This window comes from Scomber scombrus, chromosome 21, assembly GCF_963691925.1.
Source record: "Scomber scombrus chromosome 21, fScoSco1.1, whole genome shotgun sequence".
Taxonomy (NCBI): domain Eukaryota; kingdom Metazoa; phylum Chordata; class Actinopteri; order Scombriformes; family Scombridae; genus Scomber; species Scomber scombrus.
In genome coordinates, this window is record NC_084990.1 from 18,016,216 (window position 1) to 18,039,107 (window position 22,892).

The following is a 22,892-nucleotide window of genomic DNA, read 5'->3' on the forward strand; positions in this document are numbered from 1 at the left end:
GGTGCAGTGGTTTTGTGCGTCTGTTTATGATGAGGTCTACGATTACAATCCAGAAAATCACACTCTTATAAAAACAGTAAAATCAGTGAGCGAACTGTAACCTGCATATCTAATAGGAGATATTACAGAAAGGTATGGCAACAAGAGGAATGCAAAGTACAGTACTGAGTCCAGTTTTTCAGTGCCAACACACACATGCACACACACACACACACACACACACACACACACACACACACACACGCACACGCACACGCACACGCACACGCACACGCACACACACACACGCACACACACGCACACGCACACGCACACGCACACGCACACACACACACACAGACACACTCATAGTTTAGTATTGGTGTCACATTTGTGTCCTGATTAGCCTGTTCTGTGGTACTTCATGTCATCAGGATAGGAAAAATCATTGTTAAACAGCCTGTGGACAAACAAACTGACTGTACCCTCTTGTATCCTGTCGCATGTGTGCGTATGTGTGTCTGATTACCCAGTTTACAAGTTCAACACATATTACAGTGGTTATTACAGAGCCTCTTGAGGGCAGAAAGACGAGTATTTACCCACCAATTTCTCCTGGCCAATATACAGTATTAGGTGCATTTCAATTTAAATTTATTTGCAGTCGTTGACCCAATTAATTGGATTTCATGGGCAAGTGAGAAGCTCTATGTTTTAAATTAAAGCAGCAGCAAGTGAAGCAGCAGCCGTAAATTCACGGGCTTCTTAGTAGCGAATTAACAATTTTACAGGAATACAGAAGACAAGACTGTGAATCTCAATTTTACAGCAGTTTTCCATGCGGACTTCTGTAAGATTAAAATACAGCTTGCTGCCTTTTGGGAAGGCCACAAGCCAAAATAAGTTGGCCTAACAATAAATGTGTTCTATATACTACAAGTGTTGCTGGAGTGTTGACCTTTTTAGGCAAATTGCTTCTTTACCTCGGCTTTCTGCCACTTTGGTTTGTGCACAGTAGCTTCTGTAGGTACAAGGTAGAAATTACGCTAAATCCTGAGATCCTGTTCACAGTTTAATAATAAACTAATAAAATAATAAAAAAGCTGAACTAAAAGTGGCTTTAAGTAGGGTGCTGATTCTCAGGGGGATCAGTAGTGCTACTAACTCTCATACTTACATCAGGTGTAATTTGATTAAATGTTAATAAGGATTAATGATGACATCGTTGGTTATGTATGCATCACTGCACAGTGTTCAAATATAAATCATAAACACTATGCAAAAGTAATTTCAGCATTTTGTATGTCCTCAGCCATAGTCATAATCCCCCAGAATCACTTAATGGATTTGCAGAAATAATTTGTTTTTAACAGCAAATATTCTATATAATTTATAGATTGCAAGATAAAAAGACATATATGTATATATATATATACGTATATATATATTGTATATGGGTATAAAAGCACAATTTGATTTCTTCTACTCAAATTACATGACAAAAATCTGGGAATTGATACGTATCTACTGTAATTAATACCAAAACTCAGAAATAACACTTTTCACTTTGTGTTTAAGGCTAATTTGTTGCCTGTAGCTCCAAGGTAAATCATCTCCGACCATATGAATTCAAATCACTGGGCATTCCTGATCAAATACTCACACATACTATGCAAATAAAAAACTTTTTCACTTTTGTCCAGATGTTCATGGTAATGCTGTCGTCTCCAGCCTGGCTATGTCAAGGGGCTCCTTAGCAACGGGGCTGTAAGTTCTGGTCAGTTTGAGGCTGCCATGGAAACTGGGAGGGCTATGCAATATAGATGGGCTGGATATGGAAGTGACAATAATGGATGACGTTGTCTTACACACAGTCCTTGGCCCCGACTCCTCCATCACATTAACCAGCTGCGTGGGTAGAGGGAGACAGAGAGAGAGAGAGTTCAGGTATTGTAGCTGAAAGTCAACTAGTTTGCGGTTTGTTGGTTGAGTGAAGGAAAAATGCAGAGAGGGGAGCGGGACTGGAGGTTAAGGGAGAGAATGAAGTTTTATCAACTGTTGCCCTGATTTGGATCGATACAGCTCCCCTCCACTTAACCTGCCAGCACAAGATCTGAAACAGTCAGAGCTGGTCAAAAGCATTGATTGTTTGGATTGATGAATGGGTTTCCAATGGTGCCCTTGATGTAGGGGAGACTATAAAACTGGGTTGACCCTCCGAGAGCAATAACTCTGCCCAGGAGAGTAAAGTACTCTAGCTGGGCACATTTTTGAAGATTAGTTTTTATCTCAAAGGTAACTCTGGTCTAATACAACATGGGTCTTATTTTCTTACGAATTTTTTTATTGTAATTGAGCTCACCACGTGAATAATTTGACATTTGAAATATGTTATAGCAGCTGACTATCTTAGCTTAGATTAGTTTAGTTTAGAGACTAGAAGCAGGGGAAAACAGCTACCTGTATATCATATCAGAATAAAATAATAACCAAATCTACAAAAATTAGACCCATGTTGTAATAATCTGAAATTGGACTGACTTTTACACATACACATTAAAGTAATTCTTTGGTAAAACTTCACGTCACAATTCTGGATTTAATCCATATTTCTTTGCTCAAAAAAAGCATTACATGTTAAAATGATGAAAAATAATTAAGTTATATGTATTACAAGTAATTTCATAATTGGTGAACAAATCAATATATTTAAATGCAACTAAAATATTTCTCTGTAAAAGTAATTCTTTTTTTACAAGAGATTCATGTTTGAGCTTGATTCTTAGTACAATACCCTTTCATCTTTGCAGAACAGTCCATCATGTAATATTGTTTGTCAGGCACAGCCAGTCTGTCTTTACAGTTTTTCACATGAAAGCACAGTTGATTGGATCAACTGGAATGGGCAGGGTGGAAAAAAGGGATATGCCAACCATTTCACATTAGTTCACAAACACTTTCAAAACAAATATATTCACAACAGTGAAAATACAGGGTTATGTTGAGTGAGATATTTTAAATGTGGTAGAATATTTGAGCAATACTGTAGAATGGGTGACATGCCCCTTTAAATAGACATAAAACACACGACTGAAACATCTTTAAGGACAGGGGAGGTGGTAAAATATAGGATAATTCTGGTGAAGTTGTATCTTTTGCTTATTTTCAACAAATCCCTTGAAAAGAGCAAAACAAAAGATTTACCAGACCGTTATAGTCAGTGTAGCCAAACCCTGATGTAGCTTGTGTTCCATACAACTTCACTGATAAAAAAAAGCCATGCTTTTGCACAGAGTGACATATTCCTCCATTACAAAGAATATGGTTAGTGTAGGTGATTCTAAAACATCCTCATAAACTAATACAAATTATGGCATTTATCATTCTCTGGAAAAAATAGTATTTTTTCCAGAGAACATATTTTTTGATCAGTTGACCTCAGCATGATATTATTAATTGTGTGCAAATATATATGTATGGATGATAATAGAGCACAACGGCAGGTAAGCATGAGCTATACAGTATCAGGCTTTTAAACACAGGCAGAGATTTTTTATTTTAGGCTTGACATGGGATTTGTTGATTTTCTTGATACAAAAAAGTAAGACAAAAAAATCCAAAACAAATGCCACATCTGTTGCACACAGCAAGCGGTGGGCGATCGGTGGACTCTTACAGTGGCAGGAAGATGACTGGTTGGCCGGAGATTGATGTCCGACATGGAGATGTCTTCAGGCTCTGTCAGAGTCTGAACAGTACGCAGATAAACACAGCCATTCATTGTTAGTTATAATCAAAAGGTTTTTTGGAATGAGGCGCATACTCTCACCAAATACAGATAAAGTTGTTGTTTGTTCAAGGTTTCTTGAAGTATTTTGCTTTCCAGAAGGTACAAAAATCTGCCCCAGGAGAGTAAAAATTGGGAATATTATAATAAATTAAAAAAAGATAAGAGTCAAATGTCAATTAAAATAAAGGCAAAATATCTTGGCAAAATAGTATTTTTACTTTGTCATTTTATACCACTGAATCAAATGATTTGTTTGCAAAAATACAGTACACGCAAGTTAAAAAGGATTATGGATAAAAGTTAAAGTTTATATTGTCTGCTCAGTGCAGACTGATAGAAGCAGATGGTGGGCAGAGACTTCTAGAAAATCTGCCGTCTTCGTCTCCCACCAAGTGCAGTATGCTGAAACATTGGGTCACGTCATGCAAACTGTGGATTAAGCCTGAAACTCCCAGATTACTGGATTAGTCTTTGGACCCTCTGTAATGGAGTCCTCAATGAACCTGACCTGCATGGCAGTGCGCCAGCATGTGGGCGTGTTTATGTATGTGCATTACATGTGGGTTACTGGTGTTTTTCCGTTTCTGTGAACTAGGATGTAATGATCTTAGTTCACAGAAACGGAAATGCTCCACATACTGGATGTCCCACATAGAAAGATATGTCACTTTCCATCAGCCTGACAGCGTGATGCTTAGAAACATGACACAAACATTCATTCAAGAACCACTGTTATATAAAGTGCTGGCGTTTTACCAATCCTCAACATCTTGAAAAAAAGTATTGGAAAATCAGGCAAATATCAATACATGTGTTTTTCAATAATTAATTATTTTTCCTAAATTCCTGAAATTGTGAGTAAATTGTTATCATGGACTATTTGTAACAAAATTCTGACTTTAGTGACTCCAAGCGTTAGTATCAAAAAAAAAGTTGAGTCCTGTCGATATCCTCCCATGTATCTAACCAATTGGGAACTGAGAATGAAGGGCTGAAAGCAACACATAGATTATACCAGTTTCCACTGGGATTGTCTCATTTTTACTTATTTTGCCATCACTGTATGTTATTTCAGTCCAAGGGAAGGTGGAACTTTAGGAACTTTTGTAAAACTAATTTGGGAAACCTTAATTTCTGTGACTCAATAAATTAAAAACCTAAATCAATCAAAATGTGTTAACCAGACTCCAAAGCAACATGCCAACTGATACTGAAATCACAACACTGGAATCTCAAAGTTTAACCATATAAAACAATCAGTGATATTTACATGGGACCAAAGCAGCGTGATGTTATTAGATTACACGCTAAAATATTCTGTTCATAACCGTGAAGAGTCTGGATTTTAAGAGGGCTCCAATAGACATGACCTCATTGAGTTGCATGCCATGAAATACCGAGCAGTAACATGAAGTGTATTGACTTGAACGGCACTCCAAAACAACATGACCTCACTTCACAAATTTAGGAGGAGAGCATTTAGATCAACCTTTACATAATGACAAAACAGAAGCAAAACCTCCCATCAAAAACATAAAACTATCTTGTGAAAACGGAGCACAACACACACACACACACACACACACACACACACACACACACACACACACACACACACACACACACACACACACACACACAAACACACACAGTTTGAGGCTACCTGTCTGACACTTAAAGTAATAAAGTTAGAAATATATGATGCTCTCATTGAATAAATCTTCCATTTAATATATCCTAGTGTATATTTATGAATGTTTTGTTGTCCATACTCACAGTGATCTGTGAGAGGTGACATATGGCTGGGTCATTGGGGTTGACGGCGCCAGTTCTTTGAAAGTCTCCTGTGTGGTGACCCCTCACCTTTGACCTCTGGCTGGCATGGCGCCCCTGTTTGAGATCACTGGACAACTGACGACTAACAGGCGTCCGAGATGAGCTTTCCTCCTCTGTGTCTGAGAAGTGGGCCTGAGAAAACACACACGCACACACACACGCGCACACACACACGCACGGACAAAATCACAAGCACACAAGACTAAATCAGTAACTTGTAATTCAAAGCATCTGTCAGACAAATTGTAAGACAGAGATATACCATATTACTTATATATGAGGTACACTCACTGATTCGCTCTCAGACTGGGAGGAGTGGCGGGGCTTGCTGATGCGGTTGCTCTCTGATTGGCTGGTGAGGGTTGATCGGCGGGTGGACTGAAAGCTGCTGCTGCTGAAACGATCTCTGCCAGTAACGCACAGCAACACCCCAAGGTAGGGTATATACCTGCTGAGTGCTGACCTGAGAGAAAGAGAGGGAAACAATGTAAATCCATGTATGAACCAGTTTTATTCTTGACAAATCAACTATGAGACTATGAGAAATGAGATAAAACCACAACTGATACCCTACTCACTGAAATTTGTGAAAACATCATCAGTGTTCACAGTAGGCTTGGTTGGTATCAGAGTATTGCGGTATACCCATGAATGTATTATACAAGCTCGATACTGGTCCAAAAATGGCACCTATTCAGTCCTATAAGAATTGCACAGTTGGTACATAGGCCAAAAAAAGTTTCTATCTTCCAGGTTTGCTTCAGCGCAATGCGGCCAACTGAATATGTGCAGAAGAGTTTCCCCTGCTGGCCACAAGGGGATTTTTGCTGCAATACCACGAGTGGCCACTGGGGAAAACAACGGCAACAAGGCTGCGCGATGGAGCAGTATTCAGCTCTTATCCATCCAGGAGTATACCAGGGTATTTAGAAATCCTTAAGGTATGATTTTCAATACCGTCAAAGGTACAGACTCTGAGTAAACTGGAGTTTTTGTTGTATTAGCTGATACTCATCTTGTTGACTTCATTCATTTTGTTCCTGACATTTATTCAACTGTCTCTCTGCTGTGGTACCTGATGAACAGGTAAGACTCTGTTAATTGTTTTCTCTCTGAAGTTTTGTCGAGTATTTTCTGTTTGTGGGTCAGGTTGGTTTCGGGTTGTTTACTGATATATTTTTGTGAGTCGGGTGGTGTGGATTGGCTTTCATGGCTAACATACTGATGTTAAGCAGTTATAATGTTTAGACAGGTCAACATCTTACTAATTAGCACTAATCGTAAAGTACAACTGAGGCTGATGGGAATAACAGCAGGTTTGCAGGTATTCAGTCATCAGCTACTTTGGTTTATGATTAAATACTTGTAAATCTGCATAAATTGAACTCTTGACCTGTGAGAGAGGAGAAAAATCTGAGAAAGTGATAACAAGTCATCTTGAGGGACACATGAACGTGTGTACAAAATATTACAGCAATGCATTCAATTGTTGTAGAGACTCTCTGAGGGCTATCAATATCTGTACAAGCATTACTTTTTGAAAAACTTCAGGCTGGACCAAAGCAGTGGACAATACCAAGACATTTTCATGGCTAAAGTGAACAATTATATTTAGCACTGTTAGATTATCTGGGCATAATCAGCAACCAGCAACTGAGAAACAAATCAATGAAATCCTGAGTTATGACAATCTGGAGACAGAGCAACACTTGTTTGTTGTACATTTGTTTGTCTATTGTATAAATGGAGGACATCATCTCATCTCACTGCAAAACAAATGTACCTACGGGTATCAATAAAGTAACCTGAACCTGAACTTGGACACTTCCTGCTATACTGCAGACTTTAAAAAGACAGTAGAGTTAAACCATAAAGTAAATAAATAAAATGTCAAAAATCTGACACACTCTTGAGAATCAAATGAAAATACCATTTACTTGGGAAAAAAATTAACTGGAGAATTGAATTATGTCAGGGCATGTGTGTGAAGAATAACACAGTATTTTTTCTTTATTCTTTATTGATTTTCACTATCCCCAATTATTTAAAAAAAAAAATTTACACAATTAACTTAAAAGAATATAGAATATGTTAGTGTATATAAATAATTGGGTATCTTTCTGGATGAATTGATAACCTTTGAGGTTGGAATCAAGTCCCTTGTTGACTGTGCTGGAAGAATTTGGGGTCAATTATTACAAATTGAAAGTATGTTATGATCTTGGCTATTCTACATATACCCAACTTTATAATTCATGTGTCTCTCTCATACTGAACTCTGCTGCATTGGTGCGGGGCATAAATTAATCTAAAACTACAGACACCCTGCAGAGTAGAGCTATATAATGTTTTCTAAGATTTCATAGATTTGGTCCAATTCCAGCAATTCAGGGAAACATGGGCCTTGTACCAGGTTCTGTACAATGAAAATGTGAAATGATCCAACTGTGGAAAATGGCAGATGACAGTATAAATAAGAAAGTATTTCAGTGGAGCAAATCACACAGTTCTCCACGGGTAAAAAGAGCATTACTCGATTTTTGAGGAGGTGGATATGGTGCGAATCTACAGGAATAACCTTTGCTGTAATGTTAACTCCTTTGAAAATAAGCTTTCACTGAAATTAGCTGAAAAATTGTTCGAAATGTAATCTGTAAAAGCCACAATTATGTACATTAATGCATATCAATCAAAATGTTGCCCCTGAAATATGGTACATTTTGTTTATGTAGAAGTTAAAGAACTTTGGTTGAAAAGTTGAATGCTGGTATTCTTCCTCTGGGCATCGAAGTTGGTCCCTTCTGAAATATACCAGAGGAAAACCAACTGTGTGAGCTGTGTGATTTGGTGAATTGCCCATACTATTTTGTGCTGTACAAATTATGATGACTTCAGAGAGTCACTGTTCCATGAAATAACTTGACAAAACCATGAAATATTCTGGTGTACAGAAGACTAAAAAACCTGGAATGGCTTTTTAATTTAGCTGTGTTTGAACTTGCTAACCTTATCTCAGAAACCTAGAAGAGAAGGCACGGTACATTGTTTAATTAGTATTTAGTATACATTTTTTCTGTAATATATGGTAAGCTTCTGTCAGTGATTTAGGAGTTCTGCTATACTCAGTCAGATGGTCTGAAGATCTGAAGGTGAAAAATGCTTCCGTTGTTTCTTTTTATTTTCTCTGTCTGTTGTTTCTCTCTTAATATATAGGATGTACTTTGATCATTCATCATTCATATTTGACTGTTAATCTTATGTATATCTCACCTTTGCATATATATTCTTTTATTGTTTTAAACAAACCTTTTGGTAATGATTTAAATGTAATGTACAGTGTAATGTAGTGTATTCTGTATGGTGTTGCAGTACTGTGAATATTTGTTGTCTTTTTTATCTACATGAATTGTTATATTGAGATATTGTTTACTATGAAAGTGACAAACTACATGGCCAGTTTATAAATAATAACCTGTGTAAATTGTAATTCAGAATAATGTAATTTCCACACCATTAATGAGACTCAGCACTTGAGAGTGCATCGTACCTGTATTTTGGATGTGAAATGGCATATATGATGGGGTTGTGGATAGCAGATGCTTTGGCGATCACAGCAGGAACAGAGTGCATATAGGGAGTCAGCATGTCAGCGTACCTGAGGGAGAGATGAGAGAAGAGGGAGGAGGGTACGGACAGACGTTGTGAAGAGGAAGAAAAATTAGAGAAGGAAATGAGGCACATTGGTGTGACAAGGGCAGCAGTGGATGAGTTCTTTAGTACAGAATCAGTGAAGAGACACAAGAGCAGGACAGTATTCATGTTTAAAAACCCCATTAAATGTGCACTTTAACTTTGTGGAAAACAGTATAGCATCAGTGGCGACTTTACACTGCAGCAGTGGGTGTAACTGAAAGTTCAATGAATAGTTATAACATCTTTCTACCAATCCAATGAAATTAAACTTTTTTCTATAACTAGTAATCCATTGATTTAGAGTTAACATCCTCAGATGTCCTGCCCCAGCACTCTGTGTAAGAAACACAAACACATCAAATTAAAGAAGCAACAATACTGTACCATGTCATGAGATGGATTTGGTTTTACTTTACTTACAGATTTTGAGATTTGATGGATATCTTGGTATAATGGAATTACGATTGTGATGCTAACAGGTTTGAAATATGTTAGATAATACGCAGAACAGTTTGCATCAGGATTACACAATGCAATCATCTAAAACTACAACAACTTCTGTGGATTATGGGACACAAATTCATTGCTTTTCAGTGTCTTGAAACATGATTTCAATTCTGTGAGCAGCACCAACGTAAGTCCATTTGCAGGACATATATTTGAAAGAAACTGCAGATAAAACCAAAACCACATGCAACGATACCATTAAGAGTAAGTGTATGTTTTTGTGATTTGGATCAACTGACACTTCAAGTGCAAATCTCAAAGAATTGCTTCTAGTTTTAGGATACATTTTTCATCTTCCAGGCAGCACATTTATGCTTCTATGAAGATCTATTTGCAGAAGCTGCTAGAGATGCTTACTTGCGTTTAGATTGAACACAGAGTCATCAGAGGTTCAAACCTATAGCCATCCATCAACAGACTTTGTTGCACTTGCTGCAACTCGTTAAAATTGAGTGATGGATGCATGACCTTTAACTAGGGCGGTTTTAATAAGGAATTTAACTATCAGCACTGTTTTATTATTATGACCTGTTTCTCCTTATCAGTACTTCACCGGTTTTCAGTTCCTGTGGATGTATGGACATAACTTAAATTCTCTCCAGCTCTCGTTGACAACAATACACACACACACACACACACACACACACACACACACACACACACTCACACACACACACACACACACACACACACACACACACACACACACACACACACCTACCCAGCAAATGCAGTGAGGGCGGCACAGGAGTAAGGGGCCCAGGAGATTACATATAGCAGGATGACGATGAGTGCAATCTTGGCCATCTTCCATTCACTTTTCATCTTATGGACCCTCTTAGCAGAGTCTCTGTTGCCCTCACAGTTGATCTTTGTTATCGCTCTGTCAAACAAAGACACCCATCATAGTTATAAAACTTTATTTATTGTTCTTCAAAGCTTTATTTATGAGTCTTCTGTATCGTTCACTACTTCTGCATAGTTTAAGCTACAGCTAAAGTGTGTTCTTTGGACGAGTCGACTGATACAGGTCACGCCCATTTGCCCTTAGAAATATTTTCCACCGCTTTCAGCGGTTTTTTTGGTTAACATATTTTTTACTTTTATTGGCACATATTTCATCTAATCGACACCAATCTTGATGCGTACCATATTTAGATGACCCCAAATAAAATGTATGAATTTTGTTTTTGGGTATCACTTACTGTCTGTCTATAAATGGTTAACAAGATTTTGAAGGGCTATAACTCTTTAATGCTCCATTCAATTGCAACCAAATTTGGGTATGTTGTACATAATGTCACACTTCACAAGTTTTTAGCATTTGATATGATTCTGCCCATTGGGGGCGCTACTGTAATATTATAACATGATATTTCTACAGTTCTGTTGTCTTTGCTGTAATGAAACTTTGTGCACCATGACGACGTGTTATTGAAGCATGGAGCAAACAGACCCACTTTGTGGCTATCAGTGCCACACCACAATTCTACTTATTAATGTAATATTCCATGGTAACCAAAGTCAGCAAAGTTGTACAGATGAATATGCTGAACAAGTCTGCATCGTTTTATACAATTTTATTGTATGTGGCGCTACAAGATTTGCTGTAGATTCCTGCATTTTCAGCAATCCTTTGTGATTAATTTAAGCTATCAGCATCCACATGCATTTAAGCAGGAAATGCATTTTCTAGTTTCCTTTCATTACAATATGAATTGGTCGTTTTAACAACATTTAACCAATTCAAGATCATTTTGTTTCTCAGTAGACTCCTACTTTTCTTTTCAATGAATTCATTTTGACGGCTACATTAAGTGACTTAGACATTCAGTGATTGTGTGTACTTGCACATAATTTCCAACGTGACCCACACAGGCAGCATTAGTGTTCAGGTTGAGCGAGACATCAGTGGAAATCAATAACAAAATCCAGACACATCGTTAATCAACAAGACATCAGTAGACTATCAACACACACACTGCACCGTCTTGGAATCTCATGTCTTTATCGATGCATGTGGTAGTGTGATTTGTGTAAGGTGTTGTTGGCTCACAGTAGACTTCATGGGAGAAGACAGTAGGAGCATGACTAAACATAAACAATAAGCATGGACATACTCACCGCGTCGTGTGTCGGATGGCTCTGAAGATGCAGCAGTAGCAGAAGATGATGATGGAGAGAGGAATGAAGAAGACAAACGTAAAGAGCAGCATGGTGTATGAGCGGACAGACGGCGTGAATGTCATGTAGTCCCATGAACAAGACGTCATTAGACCCTCTGGAACATAGGCGCCTGAAAAAGAAAATGCACGCTTTAGTAGTTTCTTCAACAACATGACGTCTGACAATTCCTATTTATATAGTTTGTGTGTTGTTTATTTTCTGCTCCTTCACAATCTGAAAAGCCTTGAACTACTTGTGTCCGTTCTATGACACATATCCTAGTAAATGCCCTCCAATTGCTCTCTCCTTACAACAACCTGTAGGCAGAGTTGAATTTCATACTGCACCGTACAGTACAAAATAGTGCAGTTTTCAGGCTTTACCATGATGGTAGATTGCAAATTGCACACACTAGTGTTTACCTATAATTTGTGTTATGCTTCTCATATTGTCCGTAGCTTTCTAAGTCCCTGATTTGCATCTCAATATGAATAAATGTACTATTTAAAGGAATACATATTCTGAAAAATATTTGTGTAATATATTTGAATTCTTGCCGAGAACTACCTAAGAAGTTTGGTACCACCCTCATATTTGTATTTCAAATATGAAGTTAAAGCTAGGAAACCAGTTAGCTTAGCTTAGCATAAAGACAGGAGACAGGGTAAGAAAACTTGTCTGACAAAACAAAACAAATCCTCCTACAGGACCTCTAAAACTCATCAATTAACATTAGCACGATCCTGTCATTTAACCTTTAGTAAGAAAGCAAATAAGTGTGTTTGCATTTCACAAATGTTTAACAGTTTATTAACTGTTTTTTAAGTGTCTTATTTAAATGTTAAAATTAAACAATTAGACACAACTTTTATAACTTTAACGATAATGTTTTTTTATGGTAAATTTGTATTTACATTATTGATGAGCTGATCAGAAATTATACATTTTTCTATTACCTTCTACTTTTTATTTTTATGCACCACAACACCAAGGCCAATTCCTTGAATGTGCAAACCTACTTGGTAATATACCCGTTTCTGATTCTTTTCTTCATTGATCAATTAAATGTTTGGTCTATAAAACATCAGACAGCTGCCTTCTTTTATTCAAATAATAGTACAAGACTCCAAAAATATTCAGTTTACTTTAATGCAAACAAAGTAATGTATTTAGTCTATGGCATTTCGTCTGCAAAATAACTAATAAAATCAGCAGCTCAAAATAAATCCAATAGTTGAGAGTTGAGATATTTCACTTTGAACCAAGCATTGAACCAAGAAAGTCACCATCATTGCTAGTAAGCCCCAACAAGTTGTTATATTTTGGTGATTCAAACTGTATTGCACAGATTTATGCATCACTCACTTGTTTGTAGCAAAAGCTGTCAAGGCTTTAATATATTACTATAAAACCTAAGTGGCTGCAAAATCCATCAGGGGAAGCAGTTCTCTCCGATCGTTTCTACTGTGGAGACACTATTTTTTTGTATGCACACCAGTGACTCCTTCTATATGGGACAGCATCCTTCATTTAACACAAAATCCACAAACGAAATCAACACACATACACATAGAGATACCCTTAATACTGTGTCTTCACATATGTCTTTAACAAAATGAATCACACATATACACACGTTTTCTAAAAATCATATAGCTGCAGTCCCGCAAAAACACTCTCCTGTTCTCCAGACACGGAAGGAAGCCATAAGTCACTTTTATTGCATGTTGTGTTAAGTTGTTGTGGCAGTGGGGCCTCCGAACCCCAAGAGACATTTGAGTGTAAAACAACCCCTGAAACAGGGTGTTAGAAACTGCCATAAGGGTTAGCAGTACAACTGCCCAACTACACATGTAGATTGTGTCTGAATAAATAGACACGTTGCCTAACCATCAACCAAATCAGTTCAATACATAAGGATTATAACTAAAAGTAATAGTCATCAGAGTGATACTCTGAATAAAAATGATTTCATGGTATAATTGGCTATGCATAACAATGTAATATATTATATAAACCTATCCAGTGACTAAATATTCATCACAAGGAAATTATGATAATCCACACATTTTGAAAATAAAGGTTATAAATCATATGCAGGGAACTCATTCACATTTGCTGTATGGACACCTTTGAAATCTCAGGGTCAGTTTTAAATTGTTTTATTTACATCTTCAGAATAGGACTCCAGTTGCTTTATTGTGGCTGTTACTGGGGATTCGGCTTCATCAAATACACCTTTGGACCTGTGGAGATCCCCAATGCTTTATTTACTGCTCTCTGTCTCAACGGAAATAACTCTGAATACATTATGCAGCTGACACTCATCTGTATTTTCCCTTCATTACTGTAATCTCCAGCAATTTGACTGCTGACATGAGTCCCTACATTACAAACGATTAAGCGCATATGCGTGTGATTTTTCACCCACTGTCCCAGTATCAATTACAGTCGAAATAGCTGCTGTGTTTTGTTGGGCTCATTGGTTCTCCCATGCATTAAAGCCCCATCTGGACAGACGTGTTCGAATTTTGAGAACAAACAACTGTTTCCTGTTATTTGGTTCAACAGCTGGGCATGCAGTTTGAATTCTGTGTGACGGTTCAAGAAGTAGAAAACTAACCTAAAACATGTTGATCTGTTAAAACCAAAACACAGTCCCACTTAGGAGCACTTACAACAAAGGAAAAATAGAGCCTCAACAAATATGGTTGGGTTATAATGTCAGCTACAGGTAAAGTAGTCTAGTCTTTTGTGTTAAAGCTGATTTTTTATTAAATTGGCATGTTGGCAAAGTCAGATCTATTTGCCATACTAGTACAACCTTCAGCATGAATTTGACATACTGACAAAATGAGAACAGAGAGAGAGAAGTACAAAGAGAGAGCTCAAGAAAAATAAACCCCTCAGAGGAATCTCGCTGATCAATAATGACTCTGCTTCTAAGTCTCTCAGTCTAGTTGTACTCACTCCAGCCAAAGAAGGGTGGCAGGCTCCAGCCCATAGAGTAGACCCAGGCGGCAGCCACGATGCTTAGGGATTTCCTGCGGGACATCGCCCCGAGGGAGGCCAGAGGCCTGGTGATCACCACGTATCGATCCACCGCAATCACCATCAGTGTCATCATACTGCAGATACCAAACAGGGCTCCACAGAAGGCATACAACTCACAACCTGGAGGAGGAGAGGTAATGACGGGCTGAAGAAGCAGTGGAATAGAAGGATAAATATGTTCGCTCAGTAAACCAGCAGCTCTTGTACAAAAGTCCCATAAAATACTGAAGTATAGTTTTGTCCTACTCATGTGCTATTATTATACTAGCCAGAAAACATTGGTTGCACATATGCTGTTGTTTATTTTATGTGGATGTAGGCTAATCGCTAGTTACATGTAATCTGTATTTTAACCTAGCTGGCTAACAAAGCAGACCATTTTGAATTGGACTGACTCTATTCAAGCTAAATTACAGTTAACAATGTTGTGTGATAGATGAATAGACCTGAAAATAGCTGGAACAAAGGATGATACAGTCACATTAACAGACGTCTAATGTCATGACCCGGGCTGGCAGGAACCCTGGCGCAACATGAAAGATGAGATTCCCCTCTTCCCGGCTCCCAAGAACCAACAGCAACACAGGATTTGCAGCTCTGTAGAGGTTTATTTTAAAATCATCTAGCTTTAAGGCGGGTTAACAGCGAACAAATAAACAAAAGGGAGCGAAAATTGAGCAACCTAAAATTACCTACTCAAACAAAAAGGAACAAAAAGACAAGTCACTAGCCTAATTCCTAACAAAAAAAAAGGATTAAACAGAAATGCCACCCACCCCTCCCGAATCTGGGCTATTATTAAATCAATTTTGTAAATCTATGTACAACATTTCACACAGAAACATGTCGGTTGGTAGTCTGATTGGAAGTGTGGAGAGGACAGCCAGCGGGGGCTGAGGGAATCTCGGAAGGCTGCATCCAATCAAATTCCTGGAACAACCGACACACTCACACATTCATAACCAGTCAATCAGACAACAGGGATCACCTGTAGCCCATCACAAACAGGATCCCCAGAGAGATGGAGAGATCCACTACACATACACACAGGGGAATAAAGCACATACACAAATATATAGAAAACGTTCATATGATCTCGAAGTCGTAACATTAAGTTTTTCTTTTCACAACCACAGGCTTTTTCTTCAAATGCTCCTGAACACCACAAACATTCATCAGCATTGCCGTCCCTTGAGCTATGTTGCTCAAGTGATGGCAATGCTGATGAGTTGATTAATTTGTCTGTTGGATATAGTCCATGTTTAGGGCCAATTTGGTGCATTGGACTAGTCTTGTTCCAATCTCATCAAATGTTAGATGGGTTGCCTTCCTTGCAGACATTTTTGTTCCCAGACGATGAATCCTAATGTCATTATGATCCCCCAATTTTTCATCTAGTCCAATATTTCCTGTCACCCTAGGGTGTATTTAAATGCTAACACACTAAAATAATGCTACATGTTACATTAGCATGCTGGATGAGCTGGTGATGCATGATTAATTGATTTTTAGATATAAAAGTTAAAAGTATGACGTATAATATCGACATACTCAAATAAAAGTCTGGTACATACAGTAAGGTCCATATACCTGTTAGCACAGAATCAACAACATAGCATTTTCTCAAGCACCACTCAGGTGGAAGTTTCACATTTGTTACTCTTCTAGGGATAAATAAAAGACAGGGTGACTCATTCTTCACACTATTTTGAGTTCTGGTGTGATTTCTGCATGGCACTCTTATTACATTGCAACTTATTATATATTTAACATGTGTACACAACCAATTCAGACCTCCATGATGTCAACCAAAGTTATTTATCAGTCTATTAATGTCAATGCTGACAAAGAAATCATTTTTCTAATTATATATTATGCTTTGGCAAAAGGTAATTTAGTATCTTATTGCAACCAAGCACATTTGAATTGAATTAAGAGGGAGAGAGAGTGCATAGAAAAAAGTGAAGGGAGGGTGGAAGGCAGCAAAGAAGAGAAATAGCAGACATACACTTGAAGGGAATAAAAAGACACAGAATAAAGAATTGGAGAGAAATGAAGGGGAGAGTAAGGGAAAATAAGGTAGAGAATGGGGAGATCCCTAGTTGAAGAATGAGTTGGGGTGTCGGTTAAAGAGAAGTAGCAGCAAGATAAAAGATGAATGGGTAAAACAAGAGGAGGGTTGGTGAAAGTGTGGAATGTACAAACAGCATAATAAGTGTTTAAATATTTATCATAATAAACCTATTACACACTGACTAAGAGTGTATGGTTTCATTGAGAGGCTCGCACAGACTGTCTCTTTTCCTTCCACAATTTAAAGGGCTGTTTTCCATAGAGTCTATCATCAAATGTATCCATAATGTATGAAGAAATGTGATACACGCATTCATGCACACTTGTAGATATGTGTGCAAGCCTATACACTCTCACACACACACTTACAGGGACAAAATACAAACAGTCAATCATCACTTTATCAGCTGCTGTCCCTTCAGGCCCTCAGTGTGTGATTACCACCGACTTGTCACACATCATGTAATCACAGTGCCAAGTCCTCACATCCAGGCACAAAACAAAATCTGAAGTGTGCATTGCCTGTGTGGAGAAACTCAAACAAATGCCATTCAGCCAATTACATTTTTTATCACACTGCCGGATTATCTGTCGACCTGGTCATCTATGTGTGTGTTTGACAGACCCTTGTTACTGAAGCTAATGAAGCAAATTAAATCCAGATTGGCTCCCAGGGAACCGCATATGTTCTCTGGAGAAGCACAATTAGGTCCTGGGGCATTTTTGCCCTGCACTGTGGTCAAGTCAAGATAATGAGTATGTAAAACATCGTAGAAATGGAAAGGTCAGTTAATAAGGTCTTGCAATCAAGTAACATCAATCACTTGTCTTAATTGACGACAAAAGAAAAATATAATTTAAGGTCCATATTGTAATGGCTCTGTGTGGCTGTGATGTATGACAGAAAGCACAGTTGTGGGATTGATAGGAAAAGAGATAAAACGCCATGTCGTTGCCTTTATCAAAAGGGTTTGTTCTCCCTACAGGGGCCAAACTGTAGGGCTCTCAGGCTCAGCTTGTCAGGCTCAGCTCTACTTTGTCAGACTTGGTTAATGTTTCCAGATATAATGCTGCAGTAAAAGAGCATATGTTAAATAAGCCCACAGTTAGCATGTTAATGTGCATTTTAACTAGAAACACGTTTTTTTTTTGGATTGATTTTAGGATTTTTTTGTCTGTATTTAACAGTTGATGACAGAGAGGCTGACAGGAAACAGGGAGAGAGAGGGGAATGACCTGCAGCATAGGTTGCTGGCCAGATTCAAACCACCTCTGCAATTATGCGGCATGCGCTCTAACCACTCGATCACCAGGGCTCTCCTATAATCATGTTTAACATGAAACAATTAGCCTGTGTTGGTGTTTGCATTCAAACCATGGATGTATTATAGAAACTGGAAACTTGAGTAAAAGATGGTGCCTACTTATCTGTCTAGGGATTATGGGTTGAAAATAGCAATTTTGCCAACACCTGGTACAATGCATATCTCCTTTTATACAAGGTTAATGTTTTATTGTGCATTGTCCTTAAAATAAAATTACAAAAAATACTCAAAAGAAAATTGCTTGCCTGACGCCTAAGCCAAAAAAAAAGTTTGTTCAGCCCGTAGACTTTATATTGTGATGATGTAACAAACTTCAATATCATTTTTCTGGGCTCTGAGAAAGTTTTGCAAATATAAAACTTTCATGGGTTAAAAATTCAAAATACAAAAAGTAATACTTGACCTTGTTTGATGCTCTAGATGTCCTCTCAACACTTTTACAGATGTCTCTTGGTCTTTGGGGAAATTGCGTTCTCTCAATACATCCATTATTTGACTCTGCTCACAGTTAGGATTTCATTGTAATGTTTAAAATATAGAATTTTTAATGTACAGTTAAAAACTCACCAACGAATTAGTATTGTATGACGTACAACGTCATAGTTAAATAGGAGTTATGTGTTTAGATATCAGTCGCCGATCACTTTGCATTCCCTAAGGAGCGTGTTTGTGGTTTATTTAAAGTGACTACAAGGAATTTTCGTTTTGTGTGGATTTTAGCGGCCCCTGTGGACAAAAGTGGTAGTGTTTTCCTGAAATGAAGACTGCATTTCCCATGGTGGCCTGGTGTTGTCAAGATCTAGCTAGCGTGTGCATCTGTTTTTCTTTAAACAGATGTTTGCAGGACACACAGAGATGAGGTAATGTATCAGTTAGTATCAATGTTGGATTAATAACTGTAATATGAGGAGTGTGAAACAAGGTAAACTTTGTTCATACACAAAAGTGCTGCATTTAGACCAAATCTGGCAATGCAGCACCTTCCTGCAGGGTTGTTTGGAGGTGTGGACTTGTTTATTTGTACTTTAGAATGTACAGGTAGCTGCTGTGAAACAATCAATACATAACATTTTATTTATCTGATTCATTGCTTTGTTCTCACTACTGTCACTCATTCTCTTGATTCACTCTCTAGCTCACTGGACTACTTCTGTTTCTCTTTTTCTCTCATCTTTGAAAAAATGACTCAGCTTGCAGCAAGTCTAACTTCACTTTTTACGTTATTAAATGAAGAGAAATGTCCTTCCCCCGTCCTCCCCTCGTCCTTTTGTACTTGGTCATGCTACAATGCTTCGTGTAATGTAAACATAGGCTCCTCTGGTCTGCCGGCTGTAAATCATTTCATCTGATATCGCTGGGCATCCAACCCGGTTGCAGGTATTTAGAATAACTATGTAGAAATAATAAATCTTCTGATGGTCTCATCTGCTTATGTAGGTCATACACTGTAGGGGAATCATGACAATGTTTCATAGTAACTTTAATTTCCACAGCCTCCAGTTCCTCAAGTAACAACACAGTCATGGAGGTATCAGTGAAGGTGAACAGTTCTTTACAGTTGTAAAGTGGGTGGTATCCCACTACAAATTGCTGTTATTCTCTTCCCTGCAGCCACTATTGCTTTTGAGTGATAATATCAAATGCCTCTAAAATTATACCCTGCCAAGTTTTTATCTAATAATTGTTGAAGTATTTTATTCTGGACCATCCAACTTACCTCCCAACATTCCCATCCTTATCCTTACTTCTGCTATCATTTAATAGTGCATTAGATATTTAAACTTATATACATTTGACTAAAACAAGACAAACACAAATATATGACATGGCTCATTTGGCCTTTGCTTTGTGATTTCCATTTTACCCCCTATATCCTTGACCTCTCTTTTTATCTACATCTTCCACCTTCTCTTGAGAAGAATAGGCAGGAAGAAAGAACACAAGAAGGGTTTCTAGGTGGTTGGGGGATTGGCAGTGGTTAGAGAAGAAAGAGGCGGGCACTGAGTAGCAGCCACTGCCATTGAGAGTTGAGCTGCAGATCTGACAGCATCTTCATCAAGGTCAGGACAACTCCTGAAGGAAAACATAGCGCTTCAACTATCAGTGTTTAATCAGTGGTGTGTAGAGCCTCCATTACTGCCTCTCTATCTCTGTTCCCAGTAGGTTGCGCAATCCTGTATGCACTAGAGTACGCACATACCCAAATGGAAATTTTGAGCATCAAACACAGCAATTTCTGTCTTTTCCACATCAATTTATGGTGGATATGTTTATATTTTTGTAGAGGAAAACAACATTCAGGCAATAGGTGTAAACTCAAAATGTAATGGAGCATAATGCACTAAGACTCTAAGGCATTCTGTATTGCTTTCAAATGTTGGTATCACATTTAGAATGATTTAAACTGCCATTATTTACATGGTAGTTTAATGTAAAATGCACAAATCAAATAAGAGAGAATATTGTTAATTGCTTCACTCACTTAAATTGCACCTCCTGTGGTTTCCTGAAGGAAGGAATTATGAATTACCCAACAAATATCTACAATTAGGTGACTATTGTTTCATCACTGCTTGTGGTCAGACTGACTTCATAAAGGCATTCCATAGATGTAGACCTAATTCATAAATTTTCCTTAATGGCCTCAAAACATTTTCTAATCTCAGACTGCGCTGAAATGTCTCATATTTATGTTTTAAAAAATCTATTATTTAATACTGTCATATGAATTTATAGGGTAAATGTAAATTAAAATTGATCAAATTCAAATGTACCATGCTTTCAACAAATCACATGCTGCCGTTCTTTTTTCATTGTCTTTAGACAGCTGCTGTGCAGTTAATGCTGGATTAGCTTGTCTGCTGCTATCTTAGCTAGCTAGCAGGCTTTTATGGGCAGGCAACATTACCTTAAAATTAGTTATAGTTATTATATATAGGCTGTACTTGGGCCAGGTACATAAAATCACTTGGTTTCAACTTAGTTAAATCTTACATAAAGATGCCTTATTTCGCTCTTAAGTAACCAATTTTTGGCCACATACTTGTCTGAATTGTGCAGGAAACCAAAAAAGTTTGATTTAGTCCACATAGCTTCTGCATCTTTGGGGACCACAGAGCAAACTGGGTGAAGTCCAAACCAAAATTCTGATCATGAAACAAGTCATTTTACGGAAGATGTGAGACTCAAAAAAATTTAACAGCTGATTTACATACATCTTTTTCACAATGTAAGTCTATGGGGGAAAGTATTTCTGTGTCCAATAACATCACATGAAGTTGTAATTACACAGTTTGGTCACTATATCAAATTGGCATCAAAGCCTGGCGCTGTTGTAAGGGCTTGGTGTGCAGCCACTTAGCTAGCATGCACCGATAGCCTGCAAACGAGGCATTTAGGGAATATTGGTAAATTGTATTTTCTACAGATAGTTTGCATGTAGGACATTTAGAAGACATCTGTAAATTGTTCCATCTACCAATAGTCTTCACGTGAGTTAATTAGATGACATTTGTAAATTGTAGCTACAGAAAATAACCTTGGTTACACTCCCCCCTCTAAACTGGAGCCTGCGTGCACACAGCGCCAGAGGAGAGGAGCAGATGCTGTGCCACTGCTGACGGAGATCACAACACTGTGTGTGTGTGTGTGTGTGTGTGTGTGTGTGTGTGTGTGTGTGTGTGTGTGTGTTTGTATATATATAGTTGTGAGGACCCCCCCTTGACGGCAAACCAACATTGTGAGGACATTTTTCATTGTGAGGACATTTGACCCGGTGTGTGTGTGTGTGTGTGTGTGTGTGTGTGTGTGTGTGTGTGTGTGTGTTTGGGAGTAAAAAAAGACCCCCCCCCCTGTTGGAGCCATTAGTTACATCTTGGTATTCAGCGTGTTATTCATGTTCTTATTGGGGGGACAACATTTTTATAAATATGAGGTGAAGGTATTCCCTTTGTACCCTTCAAAAACTACCCCTATGGTAACTGTACAGTGCCTAAAAGTCATTTGAACAATATAGTTAAGACAACTACTAAGATCATTGGTACCCCTTCCTGCTGGAGATTTACCACATTGTTCCACTGCTAAAAGCTGGGGGATACAGAATTTTGTTTTGTCTTTTGTGCATGCACGTACACAAGAAACTTAATCTTGGATCTTGTATCTTGATTGATCACATTTTTATACTGCTTTATTACTGCCTTTGGTGCTGCTTTTTCCTTTGTGGCATAAAAGGATGACAGAGGATAGCAGGTTTGTATATGTTCATGTGTCTGCATGTATAGAATCTTAATCGAACTGTAGGTCACACTCTAAAGGATAGGGAAACAATACAAGTCCCTGGTGAATTCAAAGTATGTGCGTAAATGTTAATGATGTTTCTTTGTGCATGCACAAGTAAAAGACTCTACGCATAGTATGTTCGTGAACTTGTGACTTGCTTCCCAAGGTTGTGTTTTGGTTTTTTGTATCAG

The 22,892-nt window shown here is 38.0% G+C and overlaps 1 protein-coding gene across 1 annotated transcript in view; it reads right to left on the reverse strand.

Annotated features, from left to right (window-relative positions):
• Window positions 1-1,686: 1,686 nt before the first annotated feature.
• The window catches only part of LOC134003228 (melanopsin-A-like), a 31,377-nt gene continuing 10,171 nt past the window's right edge, over window positions 1,687-22,892 (reverse strand). Inside the window, exons 4-11 of the mRNA XM_062442362.1 lie at window positions 14,942-15,145; window positions 11,930-12,101; window positions 10,527-10,688; window positions 9,153-9,260; window positions 5,897-6,068; window positions 5,546-5,737; window positions 3,656-3,727; window positions 1,687-1,887 (exon numbers count right to left, since the gene is read on the reverse strand). Of these exons, the coding sequence (XP_062298346.1) occupies window positions 1,687-1,887; window positions 3,656-3,727; window positions 5,546-5,737; window positions 5,897-6,068; window positions 9,153-9,260; window positions 10,527-10,688; window positions 11,930-12,101; window positions 14,942-15,145 (1,283 nt within the window). The remainder of the gene's footprint in view (window positions 1,888-3,655; window positions 3,728-5,545; window positions 5,738-5,896; window positions 6,069-9,152; window positions 9,261-10,526; window positions 10,689-11,929; window positions 12,102-14,941; window positions 15,146-22,892) is intronic.